Source organism: Corvus moneduloides, chromosome 3 (genome assembly GCF_009650955.1).
Source record: "Corvus moneduloides isolate bCorMon1 chromosome 3, bCorMon1.pri, whole genome shotgun sequence".
Classification (NCBI taxonomy): Eukaryota; Metazoa; Chordata; class Aves; order Passeriformes; family Corvidae; genus Corvus; species Corvus moneduloides.
The window spans coordinates 120,918,686-120,937,458 of NC_045478.1; the positions used below are offsets into that span (position 1 = coordinate 120,918,686).

The 18,773-nt window shown below is 39.4% G+C and overlaps 1 protein-coding gene across 1 annotated transcript in view; it reads right to left on the bottom strand.

Annotated features, from left to right (window-relative positions):
• The window catches only part of ACYP2 (acylphosphatase 2), a 33,177-nt gene that overhangs the window by 14,142 nt on the left and 262 nt on the right, over window positions 1–18,773 (bottom strand). Inside the window, exons 2-3 of the mRNA XM_032103852.1 lie at window positions 18,302–18,318; window positions 16,724–16,833 (exon numbers count right to left, since the gene is read on the bottom strand). Coding sequence (XP_031959743.1) covers window positions 16,724–16,833; window positions 18,302–18,318 — 127 coding nt within the window. The remainder of the gene's footprint in view (window positions 1–16,723; window positions 16,834–18,301; window positions 18,319–18,773) is intronic.

The following is an 18,773-nucleotide window of genomic DNA, read 5'->3' on the forward strand; positions in this document are numbered from 1 at the left end:
ACATGGAAGAGAATCAAAGAACTGGGTACACTTTCCACTCCTGTGCTTCTATAAAAATCACTTTGTAGGCTGCTCCAAAGCAACAGAGCTTAAAGCTGGAGATTTTTATGTAAAATGATAAAGAGGACCCAAATCTGTTCCATGATGTTACTATGCAACATTCAAACTGCACCCTTTCCTGATATGTTTTTAAAGTAAAGCCAGTTTCAAAGAGAATTCCAGGTCCCAAGCAATTACTTATTACTTACAGTTCTTCAGGGCACTTCAGTGAATCCAGGGAGAGATTCTATTTGCTAAGGAATGCAAAACACTTCCCTTATGGCAAAATTCTTTCAGACAATGAAACTGCTGCTGGCTGGAGAATACAAATCATCCCAGCTCATCAAAAGGATTTTTTGTAAAGCAAATTATTCTTCATTAATTATTACTTTATATACATTCACCACTTTTAGCAGCTGTTTCACACAAATTTATGTCTCTTGAACTGACGTGCAGCCCTATGAAATAACACAAAATAAATGAGGCATAACTATGAAGGTCACCTTCTCCCATATACCTTTCAGGAACCTGCAGCCAAAAACCCAGGACTTCAGTAAACCCTTCAAAAATCCCAAATCAGGAACTTTTCATTTTCCAGAAGTTCAAGAGCATTTTGAGCTACCAAGTGGGACTGGGCACCAAAAAGCCTTTTAATATTTTAGAGTCAAAAAACCTCCCAATAATTAACAAGTTAAAGTTGATTAAGTCAAGGAAATTCAGGCCTGTCTCACTCTTCATCAGCAATTAACTTCATAATAAAGAAGCACAAATTTTTCAAGTCTGCATATTTAAAATTCTTATATAACTTTCTTTTAACAAGCCATGATGCTCTGTCTGGCTTCTCTGTTTTACTGCCAATATTGAATATATTCTTTCCCTTTTAAAACTGATTTCTAAATAATAAAGTTCTCCAAACAACTAAAAGTTCCAGACACCATGGTTCTTCAATGATGTTTGGAATTTTTAACCTATTAAAGAAAATCCTGGGAAATTGTATTAATAGGGTAGTGATATACACTCCAAAAATTTTAAAAAAACTATAGGATTAGAGCATAACACAAGACATCACCTTGGTTCATCTTCCACAAATACAAATTAAAACATGCTTTAAACACTGCTTGACTAGAAAAAAAAAAAGCTTTTATACTCTGGGGCTTCTCAGAAGAGGCAGAAGAGATTACAAAGGAAGAGGGAAATTTAATGAGGAAAAGAGTTATATATTAATAAGTAATTAATAATTATTAGTTGCTCTGTGACAAGAAACTTCCACTTAACTCACTGAATTCTGCATTCCTAGCAGGAATTAGTTCCATTTACTCCTAAACAGCTCCTTGGAGCACTGGCAAGGTGGGAAATGCTTTTGTAAACTCAAAAATCTCATTTCAATCAAACCTGCAAGAATGGTATTTGAAAAGAGGAAAAGATTAAGAAATAAAAACTGGAACAAGCTTCTCTACATTGGCTAGAAATTTATTTTCCATTAAAACTGTCAACCAGCTTTACCAAAATAAATGATTTTAATTACACTTGACAATCCCCAAACTGCTGTATTACTTGCAAAAAAGTCCTGTTCAACTTCAGCCACCAAAAGAAAAATCGATATTTCAACTCATCCCTTTTCTCCTGGCATTGATTCCCCTGCAAAGCAGATGGAAACCAGCATTTTAGTAGGGGAGTTGCTGAGAGAAATATCTAGAAGGCATAAAATAGTAACTTCCACATATGCAAGTAGATTGACATCTAGTGTAAAAACACTGAACTACAAAGCCTATTCTACAGATCAACAAGGATTAATTTAAAGTATTTTTTTAAATGACAAGAGAATCAAATCCTCCAAATACAAGCACCTTAAATAATTATTTTTTTTTTAAATAGCTACAGAGCCAAAACTCTGTACTCATACCAGTGACTGAGGAAATGCAGCTTCCAGCAGAGGAGAAATGAGATGTCAGCAGTGAATTAGAACAGCAAATAAGAAAATATCAGAAATAAAACATGGCAGGAAGGACAGGGAAGAGGAACACAGGCCAGACAGCTGGTCAATGAGAAGCCTATTCCAGTTCTGGATAAGGTGAAGTAGAAGAGCTAGAGACAAAGGAAGAGGGTCAATCCCAGGGCCATTCTTGCATGCTTTAATTTTAGAATTGTAACCAAAAGATCTTGGATACTCCCATTCCTGTGTTGTAGGCCCAGAGACTGATGAGGAGAGGTGTAAATAATCTCTAATCAACTGTGTTCTTTAACATAATGAATAGGGAAAGAAAGTTTATATGTTGTAGAAAAGACAAAGTCTTTTCTAAAGGCTTTTCAAAGTCATTCCACTGAAGATTGACCCCTTGTACCAGCATCATTATCCCAGAATTTAGCTTATTAAATATGTTTGGGCAAAGATGTTTCCATTCCTTTCAAAGGAATACATTTCAAAGTAATCTCAAGAGTTTGTCACCTTTTTACTCTTCCCAGTATTGGTGGTACTGGCACAGACTTTAGACCTCACCAAATTTTCCTGGCTGTTTCAGCCCAGTTTTCACATTCCTGCCTGTAGTAATTTCACAAAAGCAATGTCTAAAAAGTAGTATCTTAAAAGCTGAGAAAAGAGCATCCAAACAATTCTTGACTCATTCCCAACTCACTTTCCATAACAATATTAGAAGATCTGTCTGAAACCCAGTGATTCATTGTGTCCTGATACCCTATTGCCCTGAGTGATGGTGAATGCCAAAATTAATTTTTTTTTAAAGTAAATACAATTCCTCAGCTTGCCATTGACCCAATGTGTTAATCATTACACAACTGACAGTTTGTGCTGTTGTAGATACAGCCCAAGGGTTGTTTTGACTCAGGAAAACTCAGGACTCCAGGGAACCTCTGCACAATGAGTCAGAAGTGAGCCATGACTTTGGGATAAGCTCTAGAAATGGTAAATACAGCTGGAAAAATGAAACAAGGGCTGCTCCCGGGGCCATTCTTGCAAGGGCACAGGAGTGAGCACCACTCTGAACCAAACTTTCCTGACAGTAATGGCACTGTACACGCCAAGTCACCCAGAAAATGGTTCCTTGGCACCACTTAAAGCCTACAGAGTTCTAAAGTGAAAGCTAAGGAGAATTGGCTCAATCCCCAAGACCCTGCCAAACTCAAATGCATCCAGTTCTGTTTCTCAATCTAAGGATTTTCAGAAACTGCAAACAGGCAGAACCCAAGGAAAAAAAAAATCCAAATGTTGTCCATTTTTTGTTTTGGGCTTGAAACCAAACAACAAAATTAACTGGAGAAATGCCCAATACAGCTCTGTGACCACCCCCAAGTAACTACTGCAGAAACACACTGAAAACAAGGGAAAGTTAAATGGGTTTGGAACAAAATGCTTGTTTTGTTTTCCTTGAGTGTCTGAACTACTTTTTACATCCCTACCTGCTAAGATACAAAACCTCCACAGTCCAGAGACAGACTGCAGGGAATGATCCATCACTGATTCAGGATCTGCTTTTCCTCATTTGTCGTGAGTATCACACTGGCTCTGATAAAAAAAAGACTTAAATATGTCATGGCCTTACTTGAACATAATGGATTTCTTTATATTTACTATTTTTTAATTAGGAGAACTAGACACCAGAGCAGCAAAGTGTGCAAGGAACCTGAACAGAGTAAGAAATAGCTGGAAGTTATTCATAATACTCTTACTATCTCCTTTTCACTAAGGATTAGTGATAATCCTTCATGCTCAGATTTATTAATCAACTGCCAAAAAGTCATGAGACCAGTTGAAATCTGAGATCATTAAACCAAAATTCAGATGTTTGCCTGCCTTTGGGTTTTGGCATTATCTCAACGGTGCAATATGGGTGGCTACAAACCTTTATTTAAAACAGAATTTCAATTCCTATACAGTAGTCTTATACCAAGCACTGGGGCCTTGAGAAAAAAAAACATCAAGTACTGTCACAAATGTTTAATTAGCAATGCAGTCAATCAAGATGCTATCACTGAGTCATTAGTGAATTAAATATCAGTGTGCCTGAAAACAGATTTAAAAACCACATTCTCTATAATTAGCTAAAACTAACCTCCCTTTCTAGACTTTTTTTATTCAGCATCTAAAACACACCAGAAGTTATTTGCTAGAACAATAGCCCTCTTGGCATAATTTCTTAGGTTAAAAATTAAATTCTTTTTGGAGAAAGGTGTTTAACTTTTCTTAAAAAAATATACCTTTTCATCAAGACCCATATGCCTTGAAAAACCCCTTCCTGAGGCCTTCTTTATTTTTTATCACTAGACAGATTAAATATCATCAAGGCAGAATTTCTTTGTCATCCAGTCACTCTGCTACACTACAGCAGTATAAAATAACCAAAACTTCAACTTAAATTGCCACCAGAGGATCTTGCTTCCTGTCAAGCTGGAACAGAGCCAGGACAAAAGTGCTCCTGGATTTCAGTGTCTGCTGGCCTCAAAACAGCTGTTCTTCCCTCTCTTGCAGAGGGACAGAATCTCCAACAAAAATAGAAGTACCTGGTTGTCCAGCCCATCTTACTCTCTGCTTTTTGAGCTGGTTACAGAACCAGAACTAATGTTTTCTTTTAAGCCAGCATTTAGAGTACTTCACCTTTTTCCTACCTCTTCAGCAAATCCCAGGATCATTGTATAAAAGCCATACAGAGGATACTCTGCTCTTGCCTAGACGGGGAGGGGGGGGAATGTAGGACAGCCCTTCCCTTTTGTTCTCCTGTATTTAGATGTGACCTTGAGATGGATTCCAAAAGCCACTGGCACATTCCCCTGCTGATCCACTCTAAGAGCAGGGAAGCAGGCTGAGAACAGGGTTACCAACCACAGAGCTCCAAACAAGCAGCATCAACACTCCCTGGAAATGGACTCTGTGTTCCGCCCACAGCCTGTGGCACCTCTGTGTCCCTTTCATCACCAACCTCCACTGGAGGATTTACCCAATCTTGTGACCAGCTCAACGTGCCCATTCTGTATTTTGAGAGTGTGGATGAGAGAACTTATTCCTACCTAAAGACAGCTGTTTAAAATTAACACTTGCTACATACCAGGTATAACTTCATTGACATCAACACATTGACAGGACTACAGACTCTGTCCTTTCCCACTTTGTCCTCTAAGGTTCTCTCTAACAACAGCCACAATAAGCAGCTGCCTGCCAGGAAAACCACCATGCAAACAAACACCTGTCTGCCCTGGACACCGCCCCACATAACCCAAGGGGCTGCACAGTCCCTGCCTTCAGTGCTCTGGCACATCCATTCCTGCTATTCACTGGAAACACTGGGATAGGCAGCACAGATCACCTGGCCCAGAACAACAAATATTCTATTTCTGTCCAGTCCCCCACATCTCAAAGCACACTCTGATTTAAACAGGCCAGAGGAGCAAGGGAGGTGCTTCCCATAACAATCCAGGGAGATATGCACAGGCACAATTCCACTGAAGGCACCTGGGCTCTGCACTCAGCCATCCATCTCAAGGTGAAGGTCATCCCTCTGGAAAGCCACATCAGCTGGAAAAACACTTAGAGCATTTCAGGAAGTACTATTTTCTAACCCCATGGTAACACAGACCTCTTTTAGGCCTTTCTATAGGAGTCACATTCCCAGTGACTTGATCCCCTTGGGAGAAGACAAATTTCCATGCAGGACTCCAGCTAAAGCCATTAAGTTCATTTTTTTTATCTCCATTTGGGTGGATAATTAGGAAGAGGAGAGCTAATAATACAGAGTGGTTTCCTTAGGGCAAAGGTATTGGGCAAGCCTCCAGCAGGAAGGATTTTTAGCACAGGTCCCAGCACCATCCCAGAGTTTCAGCATCCCCTCCCACATCAATCCCACATGGCCAGGGAACATTTTAACTCCCAGGCACCCCCCCCACCACCACACTGCTTCATGCCTGAGCCCCATGTGCTTCAGTCCTGGCTTCAAACTCCCAGGTCTCCAGCAGGCATGGCTTGCATGTCTGACAACTACAAAACTCAAGATGATTTTTAACTCTATTAAACAACACCAAGCAAAATACTTAGCATTTCTCAGAACATGCAACTCAGTAAATACTGAGGTTGTCAGCCTTCCACATGCTCCTATTATTCCCAACCAGAAACATCCCATTTGATATTAGCTAAAATACTAAACCAGACACCAAGTTGAATAAGTTTTTGTTAGCCTGCATAACTGTGACTAAACTCAGGCAAAAGAGCAGCTTTCAAAGATGAGAATAATACATAGCTCTAATAAAATACTGCAGGTCTGGGGTTTTTTTAATGTTCATCTCTGGATCTATGAGCCCTCCAAAATCTGCTGTAAGTCAGAGAGCATGGGAGAGAAATCCTGCTGCTGTTCTGGTCCTACACCAAGCCCCTCTAAAAGGATAATGAAGACAGCATCACATTTCAGAAGAGACTTCCTGGATGCCTGCTGAGCTGACCTTGTTTACAAGTACTCACAAACAATTAATTGCTCATATGTTCCACTCCACAGTGCATTTTCTGCCCATACTATCCATATGGACATGAGCCAGAACAAAAATTTCTATGTAATTATCCAATTAATTATTATTAATGCTAGCATTTAACAACAACAACAAAACAGCTGGCATACATAACAACTGCTTCACTTCTGGTGTGTGAGAAGTACAAAGGGCATGCTTGTATTTTATAGCTACTAACAAGGGAAGTTGAACAGTTTTGAACTACAGGACCAGAAGAGCAAAGAATAGAGTGGTGAAAGGAACAGGGAACAACTTGAATCCAGAGTCAGCATTTCTGAATTTCTGAGCAATTGAGCCAATCAGCTCCTCTCAGTACTAATTTACAAATGGAAACCTACAGCACATTCTCATTCTCTGGCTCTAGTCCTTAGTTTTACTATCTGTTTTTTGGTAGCAGGAATTTCATGTTGATAAAGCAGAATGAGGTCCTGACTGACTCCAGCCTATCAGTTTTTTTTTCTTTGTACTCTTGAACATTTTGCAATTAGAAAGATGGATTTCTTCTGGACCTGGCAGAAAGCAACAGCTCCAGCTGGGCCAGAGGAATCAGCTGATACAATAATGCAGCTGTAGGGCTTGAAGCAGTCCAAAAGCAGTTACTGGAAACTAGATAAGAGCATAATACACCCTGAAATTCTGGGCAGTGCTTCACTGACATTAGTTAACCAATGCACAGAGCCCCAGCAATTTACAGGGAGAAACTCTGTTCAAAGGATTAGCATAGGACCAAATATCAACACACCCACAACTCCCTCTAAGCTCCATCACAAATTTGCCATAAGAGACTGTACTGATTCTGCTCTGTGCCCCAGTTCCTCCATGTGCAGCAAGGGAATAATCTGTGTGTAACACTCACCAAAATTATCTCCAATTTTAATTTACATTTGAACTAGGAATTTAAAAAACAAGTATTTACCAAATTTTGCCTATGCCCTCATTCCAAATTTAGGTACTCCCTTCACAGCTCTCAATTTCAGCTCCACTACAATGGCAAAAAGCAATTATGAACTCTGGTTTTGGAAGTTGCACTGCACTGCTGATGATTTAGGACATCACAGACTGCAGTAAGAGCATCAATGCCCCCAGGCTGGGTAACAGCAGGTCCTGACAGCTGAACTTGACACAAAACTGCTCATGTGTTGAGTGAGCTGGACAAGACAAACCTGGAAAACACAGAAATCCATTAGATCTTGACCACATCCCAGCCAGGGCTTTTTAAAATACACAGACACAAGGAGTGATGTTTGTGATGAACAGCAAAGGTGTTTTCCCATTGCTGAGGTGGAGTGACACTGCTCAAGCAGCTTTCCAGCCAAGCAGGGAGCAGCTCAGGCAATAGAAATCTGCAGCACCACAATTCCATCTGTGTATGCACTCCCAACCATGGGTAGGTTACAGGTGTTACTCCTTGGAAAACTGATTTGCTGGAGGTTGAACAGACTCATCTCCAAAAGGAACTGAATTTGCAGTTTGCTGGGAGTATTCATTCCAACAAAGTGGAGCCCTGCAGCTCCTTATCAGCCAAAGAAGACTTCAGTTTCCAGGGTCTAGCTCCTGGATCCATAGCCTGGAAAAGCAGGGCAGGTCAGGGAGATCTCACACAGGCAGCAGGCAGCTGCTTTTCTCCACCCCTCCTAGAATACCCACCCAGACCTTCACCTTTTCCTAAACTCTTGAAAACCTCCCTTGCAGACCACCAGCCATCTAAAATTAAAGATTATTTTAACCCTATCCAGACCTACAGGGAGGTAGAGCTGTGCTGCCTGAAAAGTTTCTAGCACAGACCTTAAAATCTAATTTCAAGGAAGGGTTTTTATTATACAGTGAGCAGAGACAGAGGCTCAGGATCAGCATTTATAGAGTGTAACAGGATTCCAAGTGAGCTCCTACATGATACACCAGACTTGTTCAGATCCAGAAATATAGTGAATGAAACATCATTATACAATCACTGTGGGATTTGCAAACTGGAATAGACTGGGGGGTTGCTCCAGATGGTTTGTTTTGTAGAACATTAAAATTCTACAGTTCTAGAGAGTCAAAAAGGAAAGGAAAACTCCTTGCCCAGGATCCTCTCCCACCAGAATGTCCATTGGGAGTTCAAGCGGAGTTCAAGCAAACTTTGCCCAAACTGAGTGTCAGCTGCCCAATTTTAAATTGAGCATTAATTAAATTTAATGCCTGTTGGGTTTTTGTTCTTAAGTTAAAAACTCTGCCTTTCCCCACCCCATGAAGTTCTGAACACTTTCCAGACCGATTTTCTTTGTTCCTTTGGCAGCAGGAAGAGCCCAGAGCATCACAAGAGCAGAGCACAAATGTGAACACCAGCGGAAAGCATTGAAGGTACACAAGCAGAGCATTCATTATAGATGAGCCCAGCCAGCTGTTTCACCCCAGCTATGGAAAAAACATCTCCAAGAAAACCAGCTTTGAAAAGAAAGCTTCTAATCCAGTCACAGAGTGACTACAGTAAATCAGCTGGAGAGCAAAAGACTGGCAGACCAAACCCAGGGACTTCTCCAAGTGATTCTCTCTAGAGAGACTTCAGGATTCCCCTTCAGAAGAGCCACATAAAGACAAAGATACCAAAAGTAATATTAACTCTGCACGATAGCTGGTGACATCTAGCACAGCTCAAGGGAAACATCTCAGGGCACCACCTTAAGCAAATAAACATCGTATTTCCCTGGAGAGACGTACCAGGGAGAGGAGGGAGGGGCTGGGGAAAAAGAAGGCAAAATTGAGTTACATGATGAAGTTAACCTCTGAAGTTAGCATCTGAAGTAACTTTGATTTTTCTGCTGTTGGCAAGTGGTGTATCTCATGTACAGAAGTGTGAAACATACTCCTTTTTGATAAAAATATGGTAAATAAACTAAACACAGCTTGCCAATGAACCAAACCAGAACTACAGTAATTCAGGGAATAAAACAAAACAGCAACATCAACAGGCTTCAGAGCTCCTTCCCCATAAAAGCTGGAAGTAGCTTCCTCTCCCTTTCTGGTTAACATGGCATAAGGAATAGAGATTTGGCTTCCAGTCCTAGATTCACCTGGCTAAGGAAGGGCTGAAATCCCAGAAAAGAGGCTTTTCACCACCACAACATTGATAACATCAGTAGCAGCAAGATCCATGATTTGTTCATAATTACACCAGTAAATTCACATCTAAATCCACCCACTCAGCACAGGGCTCCCAGTTAAGTCTGCCAAACACTGTCCATTTGGGATACACCTTGGTATTCCTGTGGGAGAGCTCCTGCTGTACACACATGTGATGTACAACACCTGGAAAAAAACATTCCCTCCTAATTTCCCACCAGGAGCAGCTTCACCTAAATGTCTGCCCAGTTGTGACACCCCTTTTGGGGACAGTAGAAGCATCCTCAGATCTTCTCACCCTCCCATTAGCAACTCTAATATTAGTTTAATGTTGCTTTCTCCTATGGATTACAAACAAATCTCCACTTCAACTCTTCATCCCTCCTAAGACAGAAAAATGGTCATAACAGGCCTGTTCCCTGCTCAGTAATTTTCAAATATCAGCACACCAAAAGGAAAGCAAAAAAATTGCAGTTCAGAAGTTGTTCTTGAAGAGTCACATGAGTTGGTTTGTATTTTCAGAACTTGTTTGAACTATCACATCCAGAACAGGTTTCGAGGAAGGCTACACTTAATACATGCTTTTATTGACAATTACCAGTTTGTTGCCAAAGATCTATTTTTGACTGTGTGCACAGTTACCCACCCTGATAACCTAAATAACAGCCATATAAAAATCCTAGTTTAAGCTGAATTTTACTCAATAGTGTCTCTCTAAGTGTTGTGATGGAGCACTAAGGACATGTAAAACACTATTCAGCACAAAAAGCCAAATTAATGGCTTTGAACTGCACTACATCTGACTGCATCAGCAATAACAGAACACCTTCACTTTAGAAATATCAAAGCATTACATGTGGCCCAAATAATACCAGCATTAAAGAATGCATAAATACTCAAATGAACAAAAAGCTCCCAGTAGAAATCATGCATTACATTGGAAATTCTATTTTGAAATCAGTCTTCCCCAAAGCTCAACCATTCCTTCATAGAACATAGGTATTGTGGTTCAGTTAAGATTAATTTAGAGTCAAAACAAGTTTGACTTCCCAGTGTGGAAGAAAGGCACATGACTCCTAATTACGCAATAAAATGCCTAAATTGAATGTTCAAACAGCTCAACTTGCCTGTGTTTACAGTACCATCCAACACAACCTTGCAATCCTTCCTAACTGTGCAGCAGGGATGTTGGAATTGAGTGTTCCCACAGATACCCAGCAGTGAAGCCAATAAAAGTCTGGAATTCCATAGCAAACTCAGCCTTGGTTACTAACACTGCTAAAGGACTTGGGAGCATTAATGCAACATCCACCAAGAGACAAGAAAAAAGTAAAGCATCTCACCCAACATCACAAAGAGTTTTCCAAGACACTACATACACTAACACTGCTTACTCCAGAGCCAAAATCCCAGAAACTCAAACCTGTTTCAAGGACTATAATCTGGTAAATGCTTTATAAACAAAAACACTTCAGTGACAAGAAATGGAAGCAGATACTTGATAAAGAATTCCAATTGCACAGAGCTACTATTAAAAAAAAAATCCACAAGGTCATGCAAGGCAGTTATTTTTATACTCCAGCAGAAGAAACAGGGGTGTGGAAAACATTTTTTGCATTATTCTATATCCAGAAAGACCTAAGCACAGCTAAAAGCTTTTGTGGTTTAAGGCATTGCAGGGAACAGGCACATCCAGCACAGTGGAAAGCAGAGGAGCCGTGCCAGGAGGCCACTGCTATTTCTGGCTGTCACTGGTGGGTTGGGTGACCTTCAGGGCACAGGGACGCCTCTTCCCTCAGCCCCTGTGGGCATACAGGGAAAAGTGCCTTTTCCTGGGCCCCAGAGGGACAAAGGACAGGGGAATTCCCTTGGGACACTGCACAAGATGAGCCACTGGGCCTCTGGTTTTGTGCTGGAGCCATGCACAGCTCTCTTTCAGCTAAACAGCTCACTCACATTATTCAGTCACCAAAAACTCCACGTTCTGACCCACTCCTTGGCTTTCAAGCAAAGTACAGTTGCTACAACAAATTGATTCGTTCATTTGTCTAATTTTACATGGCTAAAAAACCCAAAGAACAAAATTTACTCCCATTTTTCCCAGGCCATCATCAGTAACAGTTCAGTAAATTTCATTTACACAACCAATAACTACAGTAATTCACAATTTAGATTGTCAATTTTAAGCAATAAACAATTATAGAAAAGAAATTAATACCTCTAACATTCAGTATGAAAAGAGAATCACATTTACCATTTTATTGCTCAAAAATTATCGCTTAATTCAGTTTTCCAGTATACATATACTGGAAAGGTATAGTCTTACCTTTAAACAAAAAATATAATCAAACCTCAAAAATCTAATCTTGTTATATTTGGAGCCACACTGAATTATAAAATTCCCATCATCTGCTATTGATTCACTGAAACACTAAATCACCTTCAGCAGTGATTAATGTAAAAACTGTTCTTCCTTGCCATCATAAATGAGAACAAATCTAACACCTTTCACTGGTTTGCATTTTAACAAAGTTAAAAAAAATATTAAAGAATGTGATTTTCATTTCCCTCTGCCCTTTTCTCCAAAATCTGTCACTGTCAGCTTCCCAGCAACAGCACATCCCAGGAATATTTCAGCCATACTACTGTGGCACATCTCTGCCCCACTGACAAGATCATGTGCAAATCAATGTTAAGGATTCTTCTCCTAAACAACACTTCCAGTTTGAGCAAAAAACTTCTAAAAATCTTTTTTAAATGGAGAAAAATCTCAAAACATTGACTAAAATCTGTTCATTTTATAACTACCTATCAATTGGGTATTAAAATCTAGAATTTTTTCCACAGGCATTTTTTAGTAGCATTTAGTTCTATTTAAGGGCTATTCTCTCCAAACAATTAGAAATTATAGAGAAAAAATATTTATTCAATGTCAGTTGGTACAGACATGAATCCTGGGTACACCTCATTACTGAAACAATGACAAATATGATATTAACTAATACAGAGTTTCCTTTTCCTCTTCTACATGGCAAAAATCTGGACTTTTCTATGCATTTATACACTAAAGTAATTTAAGTCTTGTGCCACTTAAATCTTAATTAATATTAATTCTTCTTAACTGACATTGATAATAAAAATTACAGCATTCAAATGAAATTAGCATTAATTTCCTAATTAAAACCCATTTCCAAGACAAGCCATCTATATTTAGAATCCTGCCTTTCTCCAGAGACATGAAGAACACTCACTGTGCTGTTACACACTTGTGTCTCAAAAATGTCCTAAGATTTCACATTTTCAAGTGTCAGCCTGATTTGAAACCTTGGATTTTTGGAGCAAGTTCTGAATTTGGAACTCTACAAAGACTCTTATCTTCCTTTTTTAATTGATAACTAAGGAATTTGTCATCAAAGTTCAAAAAATTCTCCCAGGAAAGCAACTTCCAGCCTGTCAATGCAGGTTGCTGTGGCAACAACCACCATGACAACGCAGGTTCCAACATTATTTAATGGGTAAAGTGGAAAAAACAGCACAAGACGCTATAATGAAAAACCCTGTGCTGTGAGTTGTCCTGGGGAAAAAAAATTAAATAAAACAAAGGACTGTACTCCTCTACCCCATTTTTTTATCAGCAGCTCATACCTGGGCTGGCAAAAAACCACCTCCACTTTTATATAAAACCTTATTATGTTACAGAAATGGTGCAGCTCTGCTTCTCTTGTGACTTGACAGGTAAAACACTCTGAAAATCAGCTTTTTTTCCCTACAGATAAGAGGTGTGATCAGTGTGGAACAGAAGCAGCAAAGGGAACAGGAACATAAAATACAGTGAGGAAAAAGATGGATTCTACCATAAACTAAAAATAGATTCCCTGCAAACAGAGCATGGACCATTTAGGATCTTCAGAACTAACAGCTCCATCTAGAGTTAAAAACCAAGGGATATTAAAGCAAGCTGGCAGGTAAAATGTTCTTCAGATTTCTTAAAAACACCCTCTAAAACATTCTCCAAGGTCTCTCAGTTTCAAAATTGGCTTTAAAATATTTTAGGTTCTCAGGGATCTTACATAAGTTTTTCTCATTAAAACCAAACTGAAGGCAAATTTGAAAGGAAAATATCCAAAATCCAAGTGTGCTCATCCATCCTTTGGGCTTCTTGCATCTCAGTGACATTCCCACTGCAATCTGAGGCTTGGGGAGGTTGGTACATTTTGCCAGTTTTCAGTGGGATCAGGATTTTAGCACCACAGAATGTCAGTCAAGGAATCAACCTCCCAGCACTTCCAAAGAAATTCATACCCATGTTCAGCACTAAATGAATGGTCCAGTCAGGGATACAACTTCTTGCACATGCAGCACTTCCCAGGTCCCAGTTGTTCACACTTATTTAAAATTTAACACTGATTTCTGCAGAGCCAGGACGCCCCTGCTCAGCTGTTTGCTCCAGAGCAAACTATTTTGCACTACTTCTTTCAAAGTAATTTATTATGATCACATTTTATGTCTGCTAGGCCTCTTGCTCCTCCTAAGTTATATTTTACCTTGCAACCTGCACAAAAAAATAAAATATAAAGCCATTGCTTCTTGATCTTGAGCCTGCACTGGGTACATTGTGGCTGTGCCTCACAATACAATTAGTGATGCAAAAATAGAATAAAAAGGGGCAGAAAATGGGGAGCTGCTGGAAAACCATTGGGTTAGATGTCTGCTGCATTCCTGCTCCAGAACAAAGGCAGGCTTTGTTAGTCACTCCATGCTTCTGGCAACATTGGAGAGCCTCATGGGCTTTTTCCCACATTTTTTACACTTCCCCTATCTTTATCATCCTCTCAATCCCTTAGTCATCTCTTTCTCCCTCTTATAACGCTTTGTCTATTTACCTGTAGAACCTCTGTACTTTCCAATGGCATCCCTACTCTTTTTAGTCCATGTGCTGTGCTCAATTCTATTTAGCATCATAAATTGATAAATATTGTTTAGGACAGACCAAAACACCTTTACTACTTCCCCCTAAAATACATTAACATTAAAAACCCAGAACCAACAAAACAACTATCAAATTTGATTACCATCACCATGTGATTTTTAAGAGTGCTGCACCTGTGAAAAATCAGGCTGGTCCATGCTTCATGTTTAATTTAAAAGCTGGAGCAAGTGTGAAAATATTGCTCTAAATGACACTGCACAAACTGTTCTGGAAAGATTCCTGCAGGGGAACAAACATCAGCAGGAACCTTTCTTAAAATATCTGATTATTGACTCACTCACTTGTTTCTCTGCAAAGTGTTTGGTTTCCTTGAACATGGAGGAGCTCCAAATTTTTAACAAGTGTCATCACAGTGTCTTTAAGTCCTGAAAATCTAAAACAAACCAGAACCTGCACAAGCAGATGGTGATGGAATTTCTTCCTGATGATTTATCACATTTGGAGTACAAATTACGTTTAGGGTTCTTGGTTTGTATTAACTTTCCACAGCAGAAGCAAGCCCCATTTTGCTGTTTTGTTTTTTAACTATAGCATTTTAAAAAACATTTAAATCTGAGAACAGAGTATTATGAAATTATAGCTTTACAAAAAATGCTGAGAAAACCTTTCAGAACCTCAAAACCATTTTGATCTGTTATTCACTAGTACCAGAAGAGAGAAATAAGGGTCTTTCAAAGGAGCAGCTCAGACACGAGAGTTCACTTTTCACAGGCAGCTTTACCAAGTTAATGCCAAAAATAAACTCATTACCTTTTCCATATATTAGAGTGCACAGTGGGAGCAAGGAAAAGTCTTTCTACTCCAGAATTTTACTCCAGGACCCCAAATTTAATAATCCATGCTTCAAAAACCACACTTTGACTTCAGCATTGCTGCATTATTCCCACATCAGAGGAACACATTGATTTCCAACATGAAATACAGAAGCAGCAACTAGAAGCAACTTTTTATTTGCTCTGGATGCATATTTTTAAACAAAAAAACAGGACAATAAATAGAAAACAAATCCTGGTTTCTCACAAGGTCAATTTCTGTTCCAAGTTAAATAAAAATATGGCACCAACACAAATTCACAAAACACAGAGAGATCAGGATATTAACAAAATTCTTTGAGAAACTAAGTGTAAACTTGATATAAGAAAAAGCCTGATATTTCTCTGGCTTTGTAAATGTTTTGCAGCCCAAGATAAGCAACCTCATGTTAAGCACAAACCCAAGGAAAATGATTGGAAATCATTTAAAACTCTTGACTAGAAAGTGCAACACTTTTCTGTGCACAAATCCAACTTCTCTTCATCCAAGTTCAGTATTGAAGCAATTCCTGTATGGGAGAGTGTTGGCAGAACATGCACTGCTAATTTCCCATCTGGAAAAGGAAAGTTCTGCCCTCACTCATTCTTTGTTGAGAGAACAAACCCCTGAAGGATTTTTTAAAGTTCCCAACAATCTCCCTGTATACCCTCGCAAAAAAAAATGATAGTTGGAAGCAATTCAATGAGGCTTTGTGTTTTCTCCAGGCATCATTTCCCCAGTGATAGCTTTAAGCTGGAAACTGGCAATTTCATAATGAAAATCGTTACCCATTCTTTAAAAGACACCAAAATACCTCAAAACTCATTTCCAAAGGCAGAGACTGCAGGCCTTGGTCAAAATGTGTATTTATGTATTATGGTTTTTTTTAAATCAGGGAAAAAAATTAATATTTAAACACAGTTTCCTTTAAATTGTTTTAAACACAGACTGAGAAAGCATCTCAAGAAGTTCTTCAATTTTTTTTAAACAAGAAAAGTTTTGATTAATTAAAAAACAGATCTTTAATCACATGAATAAAGGCTTTCTTTTCATTTCACAAGAAATGGGGACGTTAAGGAAATACATTAAACTGTGTGGGTTTAGAAACAAAAACACACTATTTCCTACAGCTTAAAGACTACTATACAGCTTAGAGAATGCACCTCCTTACCTCCACACTGAATGAAAACACTGTTACATTACTGAAACATGGCTCTACTTGTCACTTTGTATTAAAAACACTCTTGCAAATTAATGACAGTAAGAAAAAAAAAAAAAGACCACAAAAATACTTACATTTTATTCACTTTCTCTTCTGGGCCCTGAACTTGGCCTGTCACAGTTCCTTGGCTGGTATTTTTAACCCAGCCAACCACTCCTAATTTCTTGGCTTCCTGTTCTGTGTACTGATTTGGGAAATGAGAGAGGACAATCAGTGCCAGCACAGACACCACCAACAGAACACTCAACCCCCCAATTGTATTTGCATAGTTGTAAGAGCTACATCTGAAAAATAAAAATCCATGGGTGATACTCATCTTCAGGCACTCAGATGTTCCCGGCAGCTCTGCAGTTGCAAAAGGCACAGCCCATTTCCCAAAAAGAACAAGATTTCGATCACAAAGGACTCCACTTATCCCACACCATTCCCTTCTACCTACTTTATTCCTTTCCATAGCTCCTATCACTGCTTATTTGACCTTTCAGACACCACAGTTTATAAACTCATTAAGTCTGCCATGTGTACAAGTTTCCCAGTTCCTTTCCTCCAGCTCCTTTTCAAGTCCTTTCCACCTGACTTTCACCCTTTAAATTCTACCTCCAGCTATTGCATTTCTACCGACAAACAGCAGCAAAGGTCATAATCTAATTACTAGGAAAAAAAAACCCCAAGCATATTTTTGCAATACCAAAAAGTTATGATTTCCCAGCAACTCATTTGTGATGAAATTCACAAAGAGCAAGAGCCAAACTTCAGGTCTATATGAGCCCATTCCAAAAGACAAAACATGTTTTGGGGTGATTTAGCCAATGAAAAAATGGTGCTAACTATGAAGAGTGTTTTCCAAGGTGATTATGAGCAGCTTCTCCAAACTAATTTGGCCAAAGGCACAGGAATGCAGCTACAAACCTTTTACTCAGTACTGCAGAGCAGCTCAGGACTGGCACTGAGGTGTGTGCTCATGGGGCTCCAGGTCAGCTCAAAATAAGGCACAGCAAGCCTGGACTTACCCTTTCTTCCTGATAGAATAACTCAATTCAAGGCAAACTCTACTGCAGTCCTCTATTCATTTCCACTTGGCACTATTTCACAATATATATAAACTATACATAAAAGCTTTCTGATTTAATATTAAGCATGGGCCCCTATTTTGAGACGAAACCAGTGTTCTTACTTTAATTGTGTCCTCTTGTTTCATGGGTTTCTGTGGAATGCAAAGCCACCTGCTGCACGTTCAGAGCTGCTGGAGTCACTTGCTCAGGGTATGAGCCACAGAGTGCTTAATCGCAGCACATTTTTTCCACACTAGCCTTCCTTAAATACAGGTACTACGTTGCCATTTGAAAATTAAACTGAAACACCTTGTTTCAGATTTAACCTTTCTAAAGATTAAGGTGTTACCACATTCTTGTAGCTGTTATATCACGAGTAAGCCAAACCACAATCTACACAAGCAACACATTAGTTAGTAAGCTTTTAAAAACCCATTTTAATATAAAACCGTTTTAAATCTACTCACAGTAATTAACCATCCAACCAAGCACTCAAAGTTCAGGCTGGATATATTTACACTCCACAGACCTGCCGCTGTATTTTTAGCACTGGAAATATTATACCATCAAGTATAGCTAGTAAACCCAGCATTGCCTTACCATCCTGAAACAAACACCTAAAAAAAAGAAAGAAAAAAAGGAAATCAAAATAGCGTGTGAGCATATCACCTGCAGGAATTTCAGTCAATATAAAGGGGCAATAGTGTGCATACAAGTCACCCGTGGCGCTTTATTATGGAAACTTCAGGGACATTAACATTAGGGGAACTGAACAGAACTTGAGTTTGAGCCTTCCCTTCGTCACATGATTATTATCACTTACGTATTTAAGTGTTAATTAAAACGCTGCAGTGTCTGAATGGGAAGGACGGGAGGGGCATTCCCACATACCCGCGCTGACAGAAGCCACAAGCGCCAAGTGCGAGGAATAGGAACTACTCTGGACAGAGCAGCCTGTGCTCCCAAGGGAGCCGAGCCTTAAGGCGGGGGAATATTTACAACAATCTAAAACAAAACCAAAAAAACTTTCCCGACCCCCTGGGAACGCGGCAGCGGCTCCCGCCTCCCCTCA